Source organism: Anomaloglossus baeobatrachus, chromosome 7 (genome assembly GCF_048569485.1).
Source record: "Anomaloglossus baeobatrachus isolate aAnoBae1 chromosome 7, aAnoBae1.hap1, whole genome shotgun sequence".
Classification (NCBI taxonomy): domain Eukaryota; kingdom Metazoa; phylum Chordata; class Amphibia; order Anura; family Aromobatidae; genus Anomaloglossus; species Anomaloglossus baeobatrachus.
This window is the reverse complement of record NC_134359.1, coordinates 162,953,994-162,970,577: the sequence shown is the minus strand read 5'-3', so window position 1 is coordinate 162,970,577 and position 16,584 is coordinate 162,953,994. Positions and strand designations below refer to the sequence as shown.

Genomic DNA, 16,584 nt, shown 5'->3' with positions numbered 1-16,584 from the left:
CAGACAGAGGATTGACACACAAGTCGTGGAGATGGCAAGACTTGTGCAGCAGACCCTTCACCATCTATCACCAGAGTTACCCAGTGCCCAGTCAGCGACATGTAATGTCCCTGTCCATGCTTACTGGTCCAAGTATCGGTGGTGAAATGCACCCGTTCACACACAGAGTTTCTCAAGGAAGCGGTGATGTTGTGTGCGACATGCTGGTGTAGCGCGGGCACACCTTTCTTAGAGAAGTAGTGGCGACTGGGCATCTGATACTGGGGCACAGCGACAGACATAAGGTCTCTAAAATCCTGTGTGTCCACCAGGCGGAAAGGCAGCATTTTGGTAACCAAGAGCTTACATAGGGATAAAGTCAACCTCTTAGCTTTGTCATGGGTCGCAGGAAATGGCCTTTTATTTGTCCACATCTGAGGGACAGAGATCTGGCTGCTGTGTGTAGACGGTGTTGAGTAGGGTGTCCCTGGAAAAATGCAGCTTTGTGAGGAAAGTGCAGGCGTAGACATGATGTCGCCTTCATCCAACGTTGGTGCTATCGATGTCTGAGAGAGCTGTACACACGTACTTGTTTCCCCTTCCAAACCAACTGACGACCTACCAAGCAAACTGCCTGTTGCGGTTACAGTGGTGGAAGTTGTGCGTGGAAAACCAGGTGTGACAGCTGTCCCCACAGTCCTAGAAGATGAAGAGCGCGCGGATGCACTAGAAGGGGCAGGTGGTGGATGGTTCGCTCCGCTAGGCCGAATTGCAGCACGGTGAGCTTCCCACCGGGACATATGATATTTATTCATGTGACAATTCATGGAAGAAGTTGTCAAACTGCTGAGGTTTTGCCCGCTACTAACAGAATCATGACAAATTTTACAGATCACAACATTTGGGCGATCTTTTGCTATGTCAAAAAAGGACCAGGCTAGGCAAGGCTTAGAGGGCATGCGACCTGCTGATCCAGCCCGACTAGTGCTCAGAGGCACAGTGGTGGCTGAGGATGCAGTTGTAGACGTGCTACCAGTACTCCTACTCTGTCCAGGAAGGCGCAAGGTAACTTCGTCATCAGTTGCATCCTCCTCCACTGTCTCTGTTGACCTCCTCGAGGGCCTGACTGTGGGTTGACAGTAGGTGGGATCTAAAACTTCCTCATCAATTGTTGTGTTTGGACTCCCCTCACCCTCAGACCGAGCCTCTTCTTGCCCTGACCGAATATTTAAGTTGTCATCCCAATCTGGTATCTGCGTCTCATCATCATCAGTATGTTCCTCATTGTCTATAACAACAGGTGTTACAGTTTGTGAAAAAGGGTCAACATTATGCTCAGAAACTTGGTCCTCACGGCCTGAATCAGAGTCACAAAGGTTCTGGGCATCACTGCAGATCATTTGCTGGTCTGTACTCACTGTAGCTTGGGAGCAGACCTCTGATTCCCAGGCTATAGTGTGACTGAACAGCTCTGCAGACTCAGCCATCTCAGTTCCACCATACTGTGCAGGGCGGATGGAGACATCAGAGCTGGGAGAAAGCAAGTTTGATTGGGATGACAACTCAGAGGACTGGTGTTTTTTGGATGCGGTAGTTGAGGTGGCGGAGAGGGCACTTGTTGGACCACTTGAGATCCATTCAAGCATTTTCCTTTTTTGGCCATCATCTACCTTTGTTCCAGTTGTTCGTGTCCGTAAAAAAGGGAGCACATCGGATTGTCCACGGTAAGTAGTAGACATCTTACTTTTGCTGGAAGATGGTCTATCTTCAGCAGATGTTAATGGAGCTTTGCTACCTTCCCCACGGACAAACCCTTTTTTTCTTTTCCAACACGCCTCTTCCCCTTTCCACCAGCATCTGTCATTTTGCCACTCATTTTGATTGCGACAAGATTGTGCACTTAAAATGTGGTAGTAAAAATTGAGAGGTGGTGTAGATTTCAGCGGTGGTCTAGCTTTATTAACAGCAGAATAAACAACAATAATTATCGCTGACAATGCAACTACGGCCCTTAAACTGGCAGCAGTGTTTGCTAGTATAATGGCTTAGTAACAATGAGTTTGAGTGTGCAATGCAGGCAGACGTGCTGCAAATATCTTTGCACTAGTGGGACAATACAGAAGTCCAACAGCCACGTTTAGGATGCCACTAAGTTCACTCAGTGTTTGCTAGTATAATGGCTTAGTAACAATGAGTTTGAGTGTGCAATGCAGGCAGACGTGCTGCAAATATCTTTGCACTAGTGGGACAATACAGAAGTCCAACAGCCACGTTTAGGATGCCACTAAGTTCACTCAGTGTTTGCTAGTATAATGGCTTAGTAACAATGAGTTTGAGTGTGCAAAGGGCAGGAGGGTACAGTGGCAGGGTTGTGGGTCTCTGGGTAGAGGAAAGGAAGCCTGCCTTTCTATCCCTCCTAATGGGAAAATGCAGCGAGAAAATCCTTGACCTTAGCTTCACAGACGCTGTCATCTTGTGTAGCTGTTAAACTCTGTTTTCACGGACCGGTCACCTATGGCTCTGACCCTGCCGGTATTAGCCCTTAAAAGGACTGATAGAAAGTGCTATCCCTATTCTGTACAGCGCTGTGTATAGAGCGTACACAGCAGTATCGGAGATAGGCGCTGCGCCAGCGGTGACTGACACCAAGGACGCAGAAGAGATAATGGCGTCCGGACGGGCAGATACTCATTTTTGTAATGCAGGGACATGTGACATGGACATCCTATCACACATGCCGTTGCTTCTCTGGTTAAAAGTACACTTAGCTGTGTGTGTGTCTGGGATTGACTGACATGCTGGCCCGCCCCACTACATGCGCACGCTTAGGGAAGGAAGACAAGGAAAAAAAAAAAATGGTGATCGCCATTATCCATACAGCAGTGATCTGAATGCGCTGTTCCCGCACACTATACACTGAAATTTCATAATAGTGTGAGTCACAGAGTGACTTACACTATTACAGCGGAAAGCCAGCTAGTGATTAGCTGGTCTTTTTGCTGCTAGAACCGTTCTCGAACGTATCTAGAACTATCGAGCTTTAGCAAAAAGCTCGAGTTCTAGTTCTATCTAGAACAGCCCCCAAAATCACTCAAGCCGCGAACTGGAGAACCGCGAACCGCGCTTAACTCTAGTTATATGTATGGTTGCACATGTCTATTTAATTATTTGATATGTGCAAAGAGTTGTAGGAGTTCTATAATAGCATAGTATCTTAATATTAATTGCACATTATTTCATACTGGTGATGAATTTTTATAGGTATGTAGGTACATGATAAATAGAATTGTTATTTATATAATTAATTATTTACACAATATTTTTACACAGTATTATATATTATCATGTAAACATGAGGTAATTTTAGGTATGTCCTTAATCTCTGTACCATGGCCGATTATTCCATTTAATATTTTATCTTTTGTATATGGTAATGTGTTGATTCAGCCTGGTTCGGCTGCCCCTCACATATCAATGCTTTATGTAGTATAGAATTAACAATATGAATGTTCTTATTTATTATGTAAAATGATTCAGTATAGGTGTGCAGATCTAAATTATCTAAATTTATTATAGGGTCCCTTAGCAGTAAAGTCAGGATCTTACCAATAAATGCGCATAGATTTAGTTTTATTCGCGATCTCATACATTATGGAGATTACAACTATGTCCTTTGTAAGGGGCAGTGCGCAGAATCAGACTGCGGACCTCAGAACTTCCGGGTCGCGCGTACATGGAGACTGAGCTTGCGTGTCGGCTTGCGTTCCACAGGGTTAGTTCCTGTGGGAGGAACCGGATGTCTGGTTCTGCAGCCAATACACACCCCTTGCAACGAGCATCACAAATGAGCGAACAGCTGTAGTTACTAAGTACGTTCTGACGATACTATAAATAGACAGCCTCATTCATCATTAGACACGCCCCCGGAAGAAGCAAGGGCGAAACGGCGTTGGGGTGGAGGGACCGATCACCCAGATCCTGAATTTACTTTAATATTAGGTAGCTATTGGAGCTTCCGACCTTGAAGTTACTAGGATTTACTGTTATGTTATAATAGGGTAGTGGGCAATAGTAAGATATTTGGCACTTTATCCCATTTTTGGCAGTTTAGAGACTATTTTCAGTGTTTCAGTGGCTGTATGGTATTTCACTAGCAGCACTGCTCTATATAAATCTGCCTCGGATTTTGGTGGCCATGTACCATTAATGCATATCTCCCCTTTATAATTGTACTTTTGTATCTGGGTATATATCAGGTCCCCACAGGACTAATCTCTGTTTTTTAATGTTTGTTATGTGTTTTTTAATGAATGTAATAAAAATTATATTTTAACATGAACCACTTATTTGTTGCCTGATTTGGGGACAAATTCTGGGTTGAAATAGTTGTTACAAGTGGCATGAATAATTTTGGTAACTTGTTGATTAATAAACAGAAAATTACTTAAATTTAAAATGTGTATATAGATAGACTAAAAATAAGTACACCCTTTGCTAATTCCATCGATTTATGCATTCAGACATAGTAAAAACAATATCTGGTCATTAGAAGGTCTTAAAATAAGGTAAATACAATATCAGATCAACAAACACCACTTGACACATTGCGCTATCATTTATTTCACAAAATGTAGGCCAAAATGCAGAAGCAGTGTTTGAAAAAATTAGTACACACTTACTGCTCCTTTAGGAATTAAGTAGAGAATTGCTGTGGAAGAGATAGCGCACAATAGGGTCTTACCCGGTAGGGATATGGGATATACAGGGATCACTATACTCTCACCTTTTCAGGTTGTGCAAGTCACAACCCCTATGTAGCACATTCAGTACTGGTATCAGCTGTAGCCCCGAGGTGTATAGGATGTAGTAGGACGTAAGTAGAAATCAGGTATATACCGTTCCTCAGGAAGGAGACTTATGTCTCTGAAACGTGTAGACCTGTACGAACACTAAAGAGATCATATTAATATACCATTGAGTATCAGCGCGGTATATACCCGATTTCTACTTACGTCCTACTACATCCTTTAGGAATTAAGAGAGAGATTAGCACCCAGATAGAACGTATCAAATACCCTTGATTAATTATCTGCAGGTATGAGCATTGACCACCTCAATAAAGGCAGAATCTTTGTAAAATTGCTGTTCTGGAACATACAGGGGTGTGTTAACACAGTGCCAAAGAGGAAAGACATCCTTAATGATTTTAAAGTAGTAATTGTTGTTGCCCATCAATCTGTAATGGGTTAGTGTCCCAGAGCATTTTAAGTGGAAAGTCGTACAAGCAGTTATGTGTAACAGGGCCCAGAAAATCCATTAACTTCACCCTTTAATCACTATGCAGGGATCTGAACTTACACAGGCCCCTCTTGGTGCTAGCCACAGAGTGGTTCCTGCCCAGTGGAACAACCTGGCAGAAAATAATCAGAACAGCAGGTCAAGCACAGGAGGTTAAGGTCAAAAACTAAATCAAGAGGCAGTCGGGTTGTCAGAACACAACCTGAGTTCAAAAACAAGAATCAAACGAACTGGACAGGAGCAAAGTAACAGGAGTGAACCAGGGTAAGTGAAACTTATAACTGGCAACTAGCTGCTGGGGTTTAATCAATAACCATTATTTTTATTTTACTCTAAGTAAAAGTAAATAACTTGTCAGGTTCTAAAATACCTCATCTAAGTTACTTTCAGGATGTTATAAATTCAGAGGTTTTTAGAAAACATTAGCCAAAGAGGAAAAATGGCATAAAATACTTAGAGTAACCAGCATTTTAATTTTTATTTAATGAATCAATAGTGCACATGAAAATAAGCAAGTTTGCAATGTACCTTATCAGAGAAATAGAAAGACAAATTTCCAGCGCCAGGAATAGATTAAAAATCCTTTTTTATTGAAAATAAGGTAATAAAAATCCAGCAGATACCATAATAGATGTCAGAAAGAGAACATGACTAAGACCTGAAGCGTCGAAACGCGTTGTTCTGCCATCTTTCTGACATCTATTATGGTGTCTGCTGGATTTTTATTACCTTATTTTCAATAAAAAAGGATTTTTAATCTATTCCTGGCGCTGGAAATTTCTCTTTCTATTTTCAATTGGATGGCTGCCGAGCCTCATTCCTTGCGCAGGATCCCTGATTGCAGCCAGCAGGTCAGTCCTTGGTGAGCTGGACTCTCCCTTATCTTCTTTATCAGAGAAATGTCATATTCTTGTCTGATCTTTCACTTTCAATTCATGGGACAAATCTGTAACATCTGTATGTACTGAAGATAGATTTTTCCTTATCCGAGATAGGAGATGATCAGGGCCGTATTTGCCACTAGGCACCCGTGGTCCCGTGCCTAGGGTGGCACGTTGCGGGGGGCGGCACTTTTTGGCAGCAAAAAAAAAAAAAATATAATTTTTTTCTTTTTTACATCCCCGCCCCCCGCCCCTCCCTCCGTTACACTTCGCTGTGTTCTCGGGGGGGGGGGGGGTGTGAGAGGGAGGAAAGGCGTACTTCTGTCTCTTTAAATACACGGAGGGCGCCAGGCATAGTGAGCTGATTAACCCCGGAAGTTCCAGCGCCTGCACTTCCGGGTCAGAGACATGCGGGCGCGCCAATCAGCTCACTGCCCCGTGCTGCAGCGTCCAATGCTGCAGACGACACACGCCGCGGAGGAGGACGCGACTGGAGCTGGAGCCAGCCAGAAGAGGATAATCAGCAGAGCAGGGCAGCAGGCACCGGAGCAGGTATGCGTAAGGCAGAGCCTAGAATGTATGGGCACCTTGCAGGTTAGTTGATGATCGTTGCGATGCCTCTTTTTGGCTGGGGGGAGGCTGGGAAAAGAGAGAGGCTGGGGGGAGGCTGGGAAAAGAGAGAGGCTGGGGGGAGGCTGAGAAAAGAGAGAGGCTGGGGGAGGCTGGTAAGAGAGAGAGGCTGAGGCTGGGGGGAGGCTGGGAAGAGAGAGGCTGAGGCTGGGGGGAGAGAGAGGCTGAGGCTGGGGGGGAGGCTGGGGGGAGAGAGAGGCTGATGCTGGGGGAGGCTGGGGGAGAGAGAGGCTGATGCTGGGGGAGGCTGGGGGAGAGAGAGGCTGATGCTGGGGGAGGCTGGGGGAGAGAGGCTGATGCTGGGGGAGGCTGGGGGAGAGAGAGGCTGATGCTGGGGGAGAGAGAGGCTGATGCTGGGGGAGGCTGGGGGAGAGAGGCTGATGCTGGGGGAGAGGCTGCTGCTGAAGGCGGGGGAGAGAGGCTGCTGCTGGGAGAATGGTAGAGAGGGGCCAATCCTAGAGACAGAGGACAAGGGTTGAGGGATAGAGCAATGACAAAATCGATGGGTGGAGTGTAAGGACTCAGAATAAGAGGGGGGCAGCATTGGGAGCTCATTATGGAGAAGGGGCAGCATGTGTGGGCTCAGTATGGAGTGGAGCAATGTAGGGGAGTCAATATCAAGAGTGGGGTAGTGTGTGTGTGTGTGTGTGTGGAGGGGTGTCTCAGCATAAGCGCTAGTGTGGTGGTCTTAGTATGATGAATGGGGCAGCATGGAGGTGTCATTATGGAAAAGAGTAAGGCAGCATTAGGAGCTCATGGAGAGGGGCAGCATGCATGGGACATTGTGAGGAGGGGGCAGCATGCATGGGACACTGTGAGGAGGGGCAGCATGCATGTGACACTGTGAGTAGGGGCAGCATGCATGGGACACTGTGAGGAGGGGGCAACATGCATGGGACCCTGTGAGGAGGGGGCAGCATGCATGGGACCCTGTGAGGAGGGATCAGCATGCATGGGACATTGTGAGGAGGGAGCAGCATGCATGGGGCCCTGTGAGGAGGGAGCAGCATGCATGGGACCCTGTGAGGAGGGAGCAGCATGCATGGGACACTGAGGAGGGATCAGCATGCATGGGACATTGTGAGGAGGGATCAGCATGCATGGGACCCTGTGAGGAGGGAGCAGCATGCATGGGACCCTGTGAGGAGGGAGCAGCATGCATGGGACCCTGTGAGGAGGGAGCAGCATGCATGGGACCCTGTGAGGAGGGAGCAGCATGCATGGGACATTGTGAGGAGGGAGCAGCATGCATGGGACACTGTGAGGAGGGATCAGCATGCATGGGACATTGTGAGGAGGGATCAGCATGCATAGGACACTGTGAGGATGGAGCAGCATGCATGGGACACTGTGAGGATGGAGCAGCATGCATGGGAAACTGTGAGGATGGAGCAGCATGCATGGGACACTGTGAGGATGGAGCAGCATTCATGGGACACTGTGAGGATGGAGCAGCATGCATGGTACACTGTGAGGATGGAGCAGCATGCATGGGACACTGTGAGGATGGAGCAGCATGCATGGGACACTGTGAGGATGGAGCAGCATGCATGGGACACTGTGAGGATGGAGCAGCATGCATGGGACACTGAGGATGGAGCAGCATGCATGGGACATTGTGAGGAGGGAGCAGCATGCATGGGACACTGAGGAGGGGGCAGCATGCATGGGACATTGTGAGGATGGAGCAGCATGCATGGGACATTGTGAGGAGGGAGCAGCATGCATGGGACACTGTGAGGAGGTGGCAGCATGCATGGGACATTGTGAGGAGGGGGCAGCATGCATGGGACACTGTGAGCAGGGGGCAGCATGCATGGGACATTGTGAGGAGGGAGCAGCATGCATGGGACACTGAGGAGGGGGCAGCATGCATGGGACATTGTGAGGAGGGAGCAGCATGCATGGGACACTGTGAGGAGGGGGCAGCATGCATGGGACACTGTGAGGAGGGGGCAGCATGCATGGGACATTGTGAGGAGGGAGCAGCATGCATGGGACACTGTGAGGAGGGGGCAGCATGCATGGGACATTGTGAGGAGGGATCAGCATGATGTGAGGACAGTACAGATCATATTTCATAATTGAGGAAGGTGTGGTGGGTATAATTTATAAGGGAGGGCAGTGTGTAGTATATTAGGGGCAGTGTGGCAGTCACAGTATATAAGTGGAGATGGTGGGAATATTTTATACTCATGCTATGTTTTGATGTGCCTGTGGTGATCCCCATTGGGGGGGGTTAGTGCCCTTTATTTCTCATTTATACTTTTTCAAGTGTTTTACAGAGTAGATCTGCCTTAAACAGATGTCGTGTGCGAAAACTCAGTTTTACGTTGTCACTAAGGGGCGCGACCACTTAAAGTGCCTAGGGCAGCACGAAGGCAAAATACAGCCCTGGAGATGATAGATGGTGCTTTTAAAATGTTATGGAGATAGGAGGTGTGGGAAGACACAGACATTCTGATGCAAATTCTCCTGAAGCAAAAGTTTCTATTCTCTTTAGAAGTTTGAGTACCACCTGTCATTACCTTCCTCCAGTTAGGGGAACATCTGTATTCAATTTGTAGTCACTGAATACAGATTTTACTCAAAATTTGGGAAATGTGAGAATGAGTGATCAGTCCAGGTGGTGAAAGAAGTGGATTTCTCAAATACGATGGATTACAACATTTCTTATTTTTGAATATACTAATGATTTATGAGAAAAAAAAAGTTAAATGAAAGTTACTCTCTAAATTAGAAGTGTCTCAGCCCAAAGGCTCACAGCAGAGGGTTGATTACAACAAAAAGCATCACCTTCCAGCAAGACATAGACCCCCTGTCTGGGAGGAGTCACAAATCCCGCCACACTAATGTAACACGGGATCGTGCCTGCATCCCCCAATACTGTTGGCAGTAAAAGCATGGTACCACCTAGTGATCGAGGCAGAAGTGAGGGTTCAGACACAGCCGGTACCATTCGGTCCATTTAAAAAGAATTTGGAGCTGAACATTCTACAATGAGAAAGATGAAAACAGTTAAAGGGGTTATCCGGCTTATTTTGCTTTTTTTATTATTTACACTATTGGGCTACATTGGGGCAGGTAAGTAGATGGAGAGCACTTACCTGCCCTGCTGTCAGCCCCTCTCCCCAGGCTCAGAGGGGTCATGTGACTGCTCCTGCTGTGATTTTGCTACTTCCGGTCATTTCATGTCAACATGGGCAGGACCATGTTGACATGCAAATCTGCCACTTCATGTTGCCGCCCTGCTGGGCGGGTACAGTGCGATGAGCCCCGCCCCCCTCCCTGTGCGCTGCTATCTCTGCACTGTATGTGCTGGACAAACACAGGGTTACCCTCTCTGTCTAGGACACCGTAGTGCTGTTTGCCCAACAGTGGCCTCAGCTCATTATGTTGTATGGTGCCTGGGCAACTGTGACCCCCCCTCCCCCGTGCGCTGTCTCTGTGATGAATGCAGCCTCCCGTGCTCCTCGCTTCTGAATACAGTCATAAGCAGGGATGTCACCTGACACCAGCGAACAACAGCACTGAGCTCTGGATAGGACACTGCAATCATCACAGCACGGAGAAGAGACAGCATGCTGCATGGGTGAGAAGGGAAAGCGAGCAGGAGGGGAGGGGGCAGAAAAGAGCGTGCACGGCTGACAGAGTGGGGGGCTAGAGAAGAGAGTTCATGGGTGACACAGCAGGGGGACAGAGGCGAGACTTCATGGGGTGAGAGACAGGGGAGTGCTGGGGGGCAGAGGAGACAGTGCAGTGGGAGAGAAGAGAGTGCATGAGGGGGATTATGTATAACATATTATGTAAGTGTGTGTGTGTGTGTGTGTGTCCTATAGACACACATTAGGGGCCATATATAATTTTCATTACATAGTACTCATTTATCTATCAGGTGCTGGGGCAGAGAATACTGACAGGGAATGTGTGTGCAGAGGGCGGGCAGGGGGCGGGGCTGCATAGTGAGGCCGGGCGGTGCCAACTGTGACTGTGGGTTTGGCAGTCAAACATGTCATGTTAGGTTGTGATGAATGTAAACAAAGAGCTGCAGAGAATAAAGTGAAAAATCAAGAGAAACAAAAGTTGGAAAACAAAAAAAATAATGTAGGGGGTGTTTTATATGACAATACAGCACAGATTAACTTATTTTTTTTTTGGAGTTTATGTCGGACAACTCCTTTAAGACATCTGACAAATTTCTCAGAAGTGCACATTGTAGCAAATACAACTCAAAAAAACCCTAGAGCTACAACTCAGAATTTAATAACCTCATGTTTAATAACCACATGTTAAATATTCCTAAACCCTTCATATACCTAAGAAATCAATAAGAGCGTTCTTAATTTTTGCACATTTTTGTTCATCTGAGATTGTATGTACCTAATTTTAGGAAATACTTAAGACCAGAGGTTTTCTCTATTATGATACACCTTGATATGTAAAATGAAAGAAAGCATTTTTCTTCCTAGTTTTATTTTTTCTCAACTTAGGTATAAATTGAAATAATTTTCTTACTTAGTGAAAGTACAATTTGACTAATAGATTTACATTAGAGAATTGCAATGTCTACATTTTTGAAAAATTGCTAAGTGACAGCACACTTATCGAGGAAAGGTGGATTATGTGATGTGTGCATCAAGGGATTCTTTCATGTGTGGCTTGTTTGTGTAAGGAAAATTTCATTCAAAGGGTTAATTAAGGGTTTTAGGAACGACCCGAGGAGTTTGCAGCTGAACAGAAATATTTGAGAGGACTGCTGAAAATCAAACACTATTTGCCCAAAGGGCAACAAGAGGTACCCTAACTAATGACCTAATCAAATAAACTTTATTACATTATATAAATGGACAAGGATTAAAATTGGCAGGTGGGAGGCCAATTCCATATTAGATGAGTGCGGCCGCGGACCGACACTGCTTTGGATAATTCCTAACTGTAATATGGCTGGCTATCACCTACACTGCCTATTAAAACTACCTAACAGCTAATAGCCTCCCCGACATGTTTCGCCATGACTGGCTTCATCAGGGGTTAGTGTGTGACTGCTGAAAATCTTCACTCTGTCTTGGCAGTGATACGTCACTATGGCACCTCGGTAAAGAAGGAGATGACATGAGATGACACAGAGAAATACCCTACTAATAAATAAATAAATTATATATATATATATATACAGTTAGGTCCAGAAATATTTGGACAGTGACACAAGTTTTGTTATTTTAGCTGTTTACAAAAACATGTTCAGAAATACAATTATATGTATAATATGGGCTGAAAGTGCACACTCCCAGCTGCAATATGAGAGTTTTCACATCCAAATCGGAGAAAGGGTTTAGAAATCATAGCTCTGTAATGCATAGCCTCCTCTTTTTCAAGGGACCAAAAGTAATTGGACAAGGGACTCTAAGGGCTGCAATTAACTCTGAAGGCGTCTCCCTCGTTAACCTGTAATCAATGAAGTAGTTAAAAGGTCTGGGGTTGATTACAGGTGTGTGGTTTTGCATTTGGAAGCTGTTGCTGTGACCAGACAACATGCTGTCTAAGGAACTCTCAATTGAGGTGAAGCAGAACATCCTGAGGCTGAAAAAAAAGAAAAAATCCATCAGAGAGATAGCAGACATGCTTGAAGTAGCAAAATCAACAGTCGGGTGTATTCTGAGAAAAAAGGAATTGACTGGTGAGCTTGGGAACTCAAAAAGGCCTGGGCGTCCACGGATGACAACAGTGGTGGATGATCGCCGCATACTTTCTTTGGTGAAGAAGAACCCGTTCACAACATCAACTGAAGTCCAGAACACTCTCAGTGAAGTAGGTGTATCTGTCTCTAAGTCAACAGTAAAGAGAAGACTCCATGAAAGTAAATACAAAGGGTTCACATCTAGATGCAAACCATTCATCAATTCCAAAAATAGACAGGCCAGAGTTAAATTTGCTGAAAAACACCTCATGAAGCCAGCTCAGCTCTGGAAAAGTATTCTATGGACAGATGAGACAAAGATCAACCTCTACCAGAATGATGGGAAGAAAAAAGTTTGGAGAAGAAAGGGAATGATCCAAGGCACACCACATCCTCTGTAAAACATGGTGGAGGCAATGTGATGGCATGGGCATGCATGGCTTTCAATGGCACTGGGTCACTTGTGTTTATTGATGACATAACAGCAGACAAGAGTAGCCGGATGAATTCTGAAGTGTACCGGGATATACTTTCAGCCCAGATTCAGCCAAATGCTGCAAAGTTGATCGGACGGCGCTTCATAGTACAGATGGACGATGACCCCAAGCATACAGCCAAAGCTACCCAGGAGTTCATGAGTGCAAAAAAGTGGAACATTCTGCAATGGCCAAGTCAATCACCAGATCTTAACCCAATTGAGCATGCATTTCACTTGCTCAAATCCAGACTTAAGACAGAAAGACCCACAAACATGCAAGACCTGAAGGCAGCGGCTGTAAAGGCCTGGCAAAGCATTAAGAAGGAGGAAACCCAGCGTTTGGTGATGTCCATGGGTTCCAGACTTAAGGCAGTGATTGCCTCCAAAGGATTCGCAACAAAATATTGAAAATAAAAATATTTTTTTTGGGTTTGGTTTATTTGTCCAATTACTTTTGACCTCCTAAAATGTGGAGTGTTTGTAAAGAAATGTGTACAATTCCTACAATTTCTATCAGATATTTTTGTTCAAACCTTCAAATTAAACGTTACAATCTGCACTTGAATTCTGTTGTAGAGGTTTCATTTCAAATCCAATGTGGTGGCATGCAGAGCCCAACTCGCGAAAATTGTGTCACTGTCCAAATATTTATGGACCTAACTGTATATATATATATATATATATATATATATATATATATATATATATATATATATATATATATATATATATATATACATATACATATATATATATATATATATATATATATATATACATATATATATATACATATATATACATATATATACACACGAGTATATATATATATATATATATAATATTATAGTCACTCAAGATCCAGACAGACCAATCTCAGCACAGCCTGGATTGACTATAGAAAAGCCTATGACTTAATGACACACACATGGATCTGTGAATGCTTGGCTCTCTACAATGTCAACAGGAAATTGAGAACCTTCCTCAGCAACTCAATGTGGCTATGGAGGACAACACTGGAAGTCAACTCAAGGCAACTAGCACAAGTGTCCATCAAATGTGGCATATGCCAAGGAGATGCACTATCCCCATTGCTGTTCTGCATAGACTTGAACCCCCTCAGTCAGATAATAACAGAGTCTGGCTATGGATACAAGTTCAAGAGTGGAAGCATCATCAGCCACCTTCACTACATGGATGACATCAAGCTGTATGCGAAAAATGAACGAGACATCAGTTCACTGATCCAGCTGACCAGGATATACAGCGAAGACATCGGGATTTCCTTCGGACTGGAGAAGGGTGGCCGGCTGGTCATAAAGAGAGGCAAGGTAGTAAAGACTGATGGAATAGAACTACCGGCAGGGCACATAGCAGATGTACAAACCTACTACAAGTACCTTGGCATCCCACAGGGATATGGTAACCATGATGAGGAGTCAGGGAAAGCAGCAACATCCAAATACCATCAAAGAGTAAGACAGGTCCTAAAGAGCCAGCTCAATAGGAAGAATAAGATCCACGCCGTCAATACATACGCTCTGCCAGTTATCAGATACCCTGCTGGCATAGTGTGCTGGCCAAAAGAAGAAATGGAAGCTGCAGATGTGAAGACCCGGAAGCTCCTTACAATGCATGGTGGTCTCCACCCCAAGTCAAACACCCAAATACCCAAATATTGTATACCAACAGAAAGGAGGGTGGTCGAGGCTTGATAGGTGTCCAAGCCACCATTATGGATGAAACAAGAAGAATATGGGAATACATCAGAAAAATGGCACCAAAAGATGAGATGCTGAGGGAGAACCTAAGACAGCAACAACAACAGTCTGGGAAGGAAGAACATGAAGTGCCATGGCAAGACAAGCTGCTGCATGGGATGTATCATAGACAGATAATGGAGATGGGTGACATGAAGAAATCCTACCAATGGCTGGAGAAAGCTGGACTCCAGGACAGCACAGAGGCACTAATCATAGCAGCACAAGAGCAGGCGCTAAGTACCAGATCCATAGAAGCAGGGATCTACCACACAAGACAAGACCCAAGATGCAGACTATGTAAAGAAACTACGGAAACAATCCAACATATAGTGGTAGGATGCAAAATGCAAGCAGGAACAGAATACACAGACCGCCACAACCAAGTAGCGGGAATTGTATACAGGAATATCTGTACAGCGTATGGTCTAAGTCCCCCTACATCCAGGTGGGAGACCCCACCAAAAGTGGTGGAGAATGAAAGGGCTAAAATCTTGTGGGACTTCAAGATCCAGATGGATAAGCAAGTGGTAACTAACCAACCAGATATTGAGATAGTAGACAAGGATCAGAAGACAGCAATAATAATAGATGTGGCAGTGCCTAATGATAGTAACATCAGAAAGAAGAAATATGAGAAGCTAGAGAAATACTAGGGCCTTAAAGAACAACTGGAGAAGATGTGGAAGGTGAAGGTAACAGTAATTCCAGTGGTGATAGGAGCCCTTGGAGCAGTGACCCCTAAGTTGGAAAAATGGCTGCAAATGATTCCAGGAGCAACATCTAAACTCTCTGTCCAGAAAAGCGCAGTGCTGGGAACAACTAAGATCTCCCTCTCTGCCAATCCCTTCACTGGCTTCCCATTAACCAATGACTCCAGTTCAAAACCCTAACCATGACCTACAAAGCCATCCACAACCTGTCTCCTCCCTACATCTCTGACCTAGTCTAATGGTACTTACCTGCATGTAACCTTCGATCCTCACAAGACCTCCTTCTCTACTCCCCTCTCATCTCCTCTTCCCCCCATCGCATCCAAGATTTCTCCTGTGCCTCCCACATACTCTGGAATGCTCTGCCTCAACACATCAGACTCTCACCTACCTTGAGAAGCTTCAAAAGGAACCTGAAGACCCTCCTCTTCTGACAAGCCTACAACCTGCCATAACCCTCAGTCTGATATAGCGCCGCACAACCAGCTCTATTCTCACCTACTGTATCCTCACCTATCCCTTGTAGACTGTGAGCCCTGGCAGGCAGGGACCTCTATTCTCCTGTACCAGTCTATGCCTTGTATTGTTTATGATTATTGTACTTGTCCCTATTATGTATACCCCTTTCACATGTAAAGCGCCATGGAATTGATGGCGCTATAATAATAAATATTAATAATATGTCTTAAGGAGCACAAGTACTTACTTAAACATTGCAATTAGAAGATTCAATAGAAGAATGTTGGTGAAAAGCAAGTAAAGACAAAGTAAAAGAACAGTCAACCACTGAGGAAAGACAGGCTGATGGTTGGACTGATTTGATTCAGGACACTTCTGCTTGTTTGGATCTGTTCCATTTACTGTACACTGTTCAATATTAAAATTCACACCTTAAAAATATAAAAACATAAAATAATGGAGTTTTTAAAATATAACTTACTTTTTTTTTAGCTTAATCAGAAGATACAGTACTATATACACAGCCACTCAAATGCACAACATAACTTGTCATATATCTGAAATACTGTACATGCCAAAATTCTATATATCACTCTGCATACGGTTTCGGCAAGTCTGGAAAGAATAGTTTCTAAACTAGAAGGGTTAATAATTTATTTTTATAAATTAGCAAAATGCAAAGTCAATAAACAAAATTTAAATCAAATTC

The 16,584-nt window shown here is 44.7% G+C and overlaps 1 protein-coding gene across 5 annotated transcripts in view; it reads right to left on the bottom strand.

Moving 5' to 3' along the window:
• The window catches only part of TRPM2 (transient receptor potential cation channel subfamily M member 2), a 2,537,250-nt gene that overhangs the window by 1,028,439 nt on the left and 1,492,227 nt on the right, over nt 1-16,584 (bottom strand). For all 5 annotated transcript variants that reach the window (XM_075317785.1, XM_075317788.1, XM_075317787.1 and 2 more), the window contains one exon: nt 16,123-16,306. In XM_075317785.1, the coding sequence (XP_075173900.1) occupies nt 16,123-16,306 (184 nt within the window). The remainder of the gene's footprint in view (nt 1-16,122; nt 16,307-16,584) is intronic.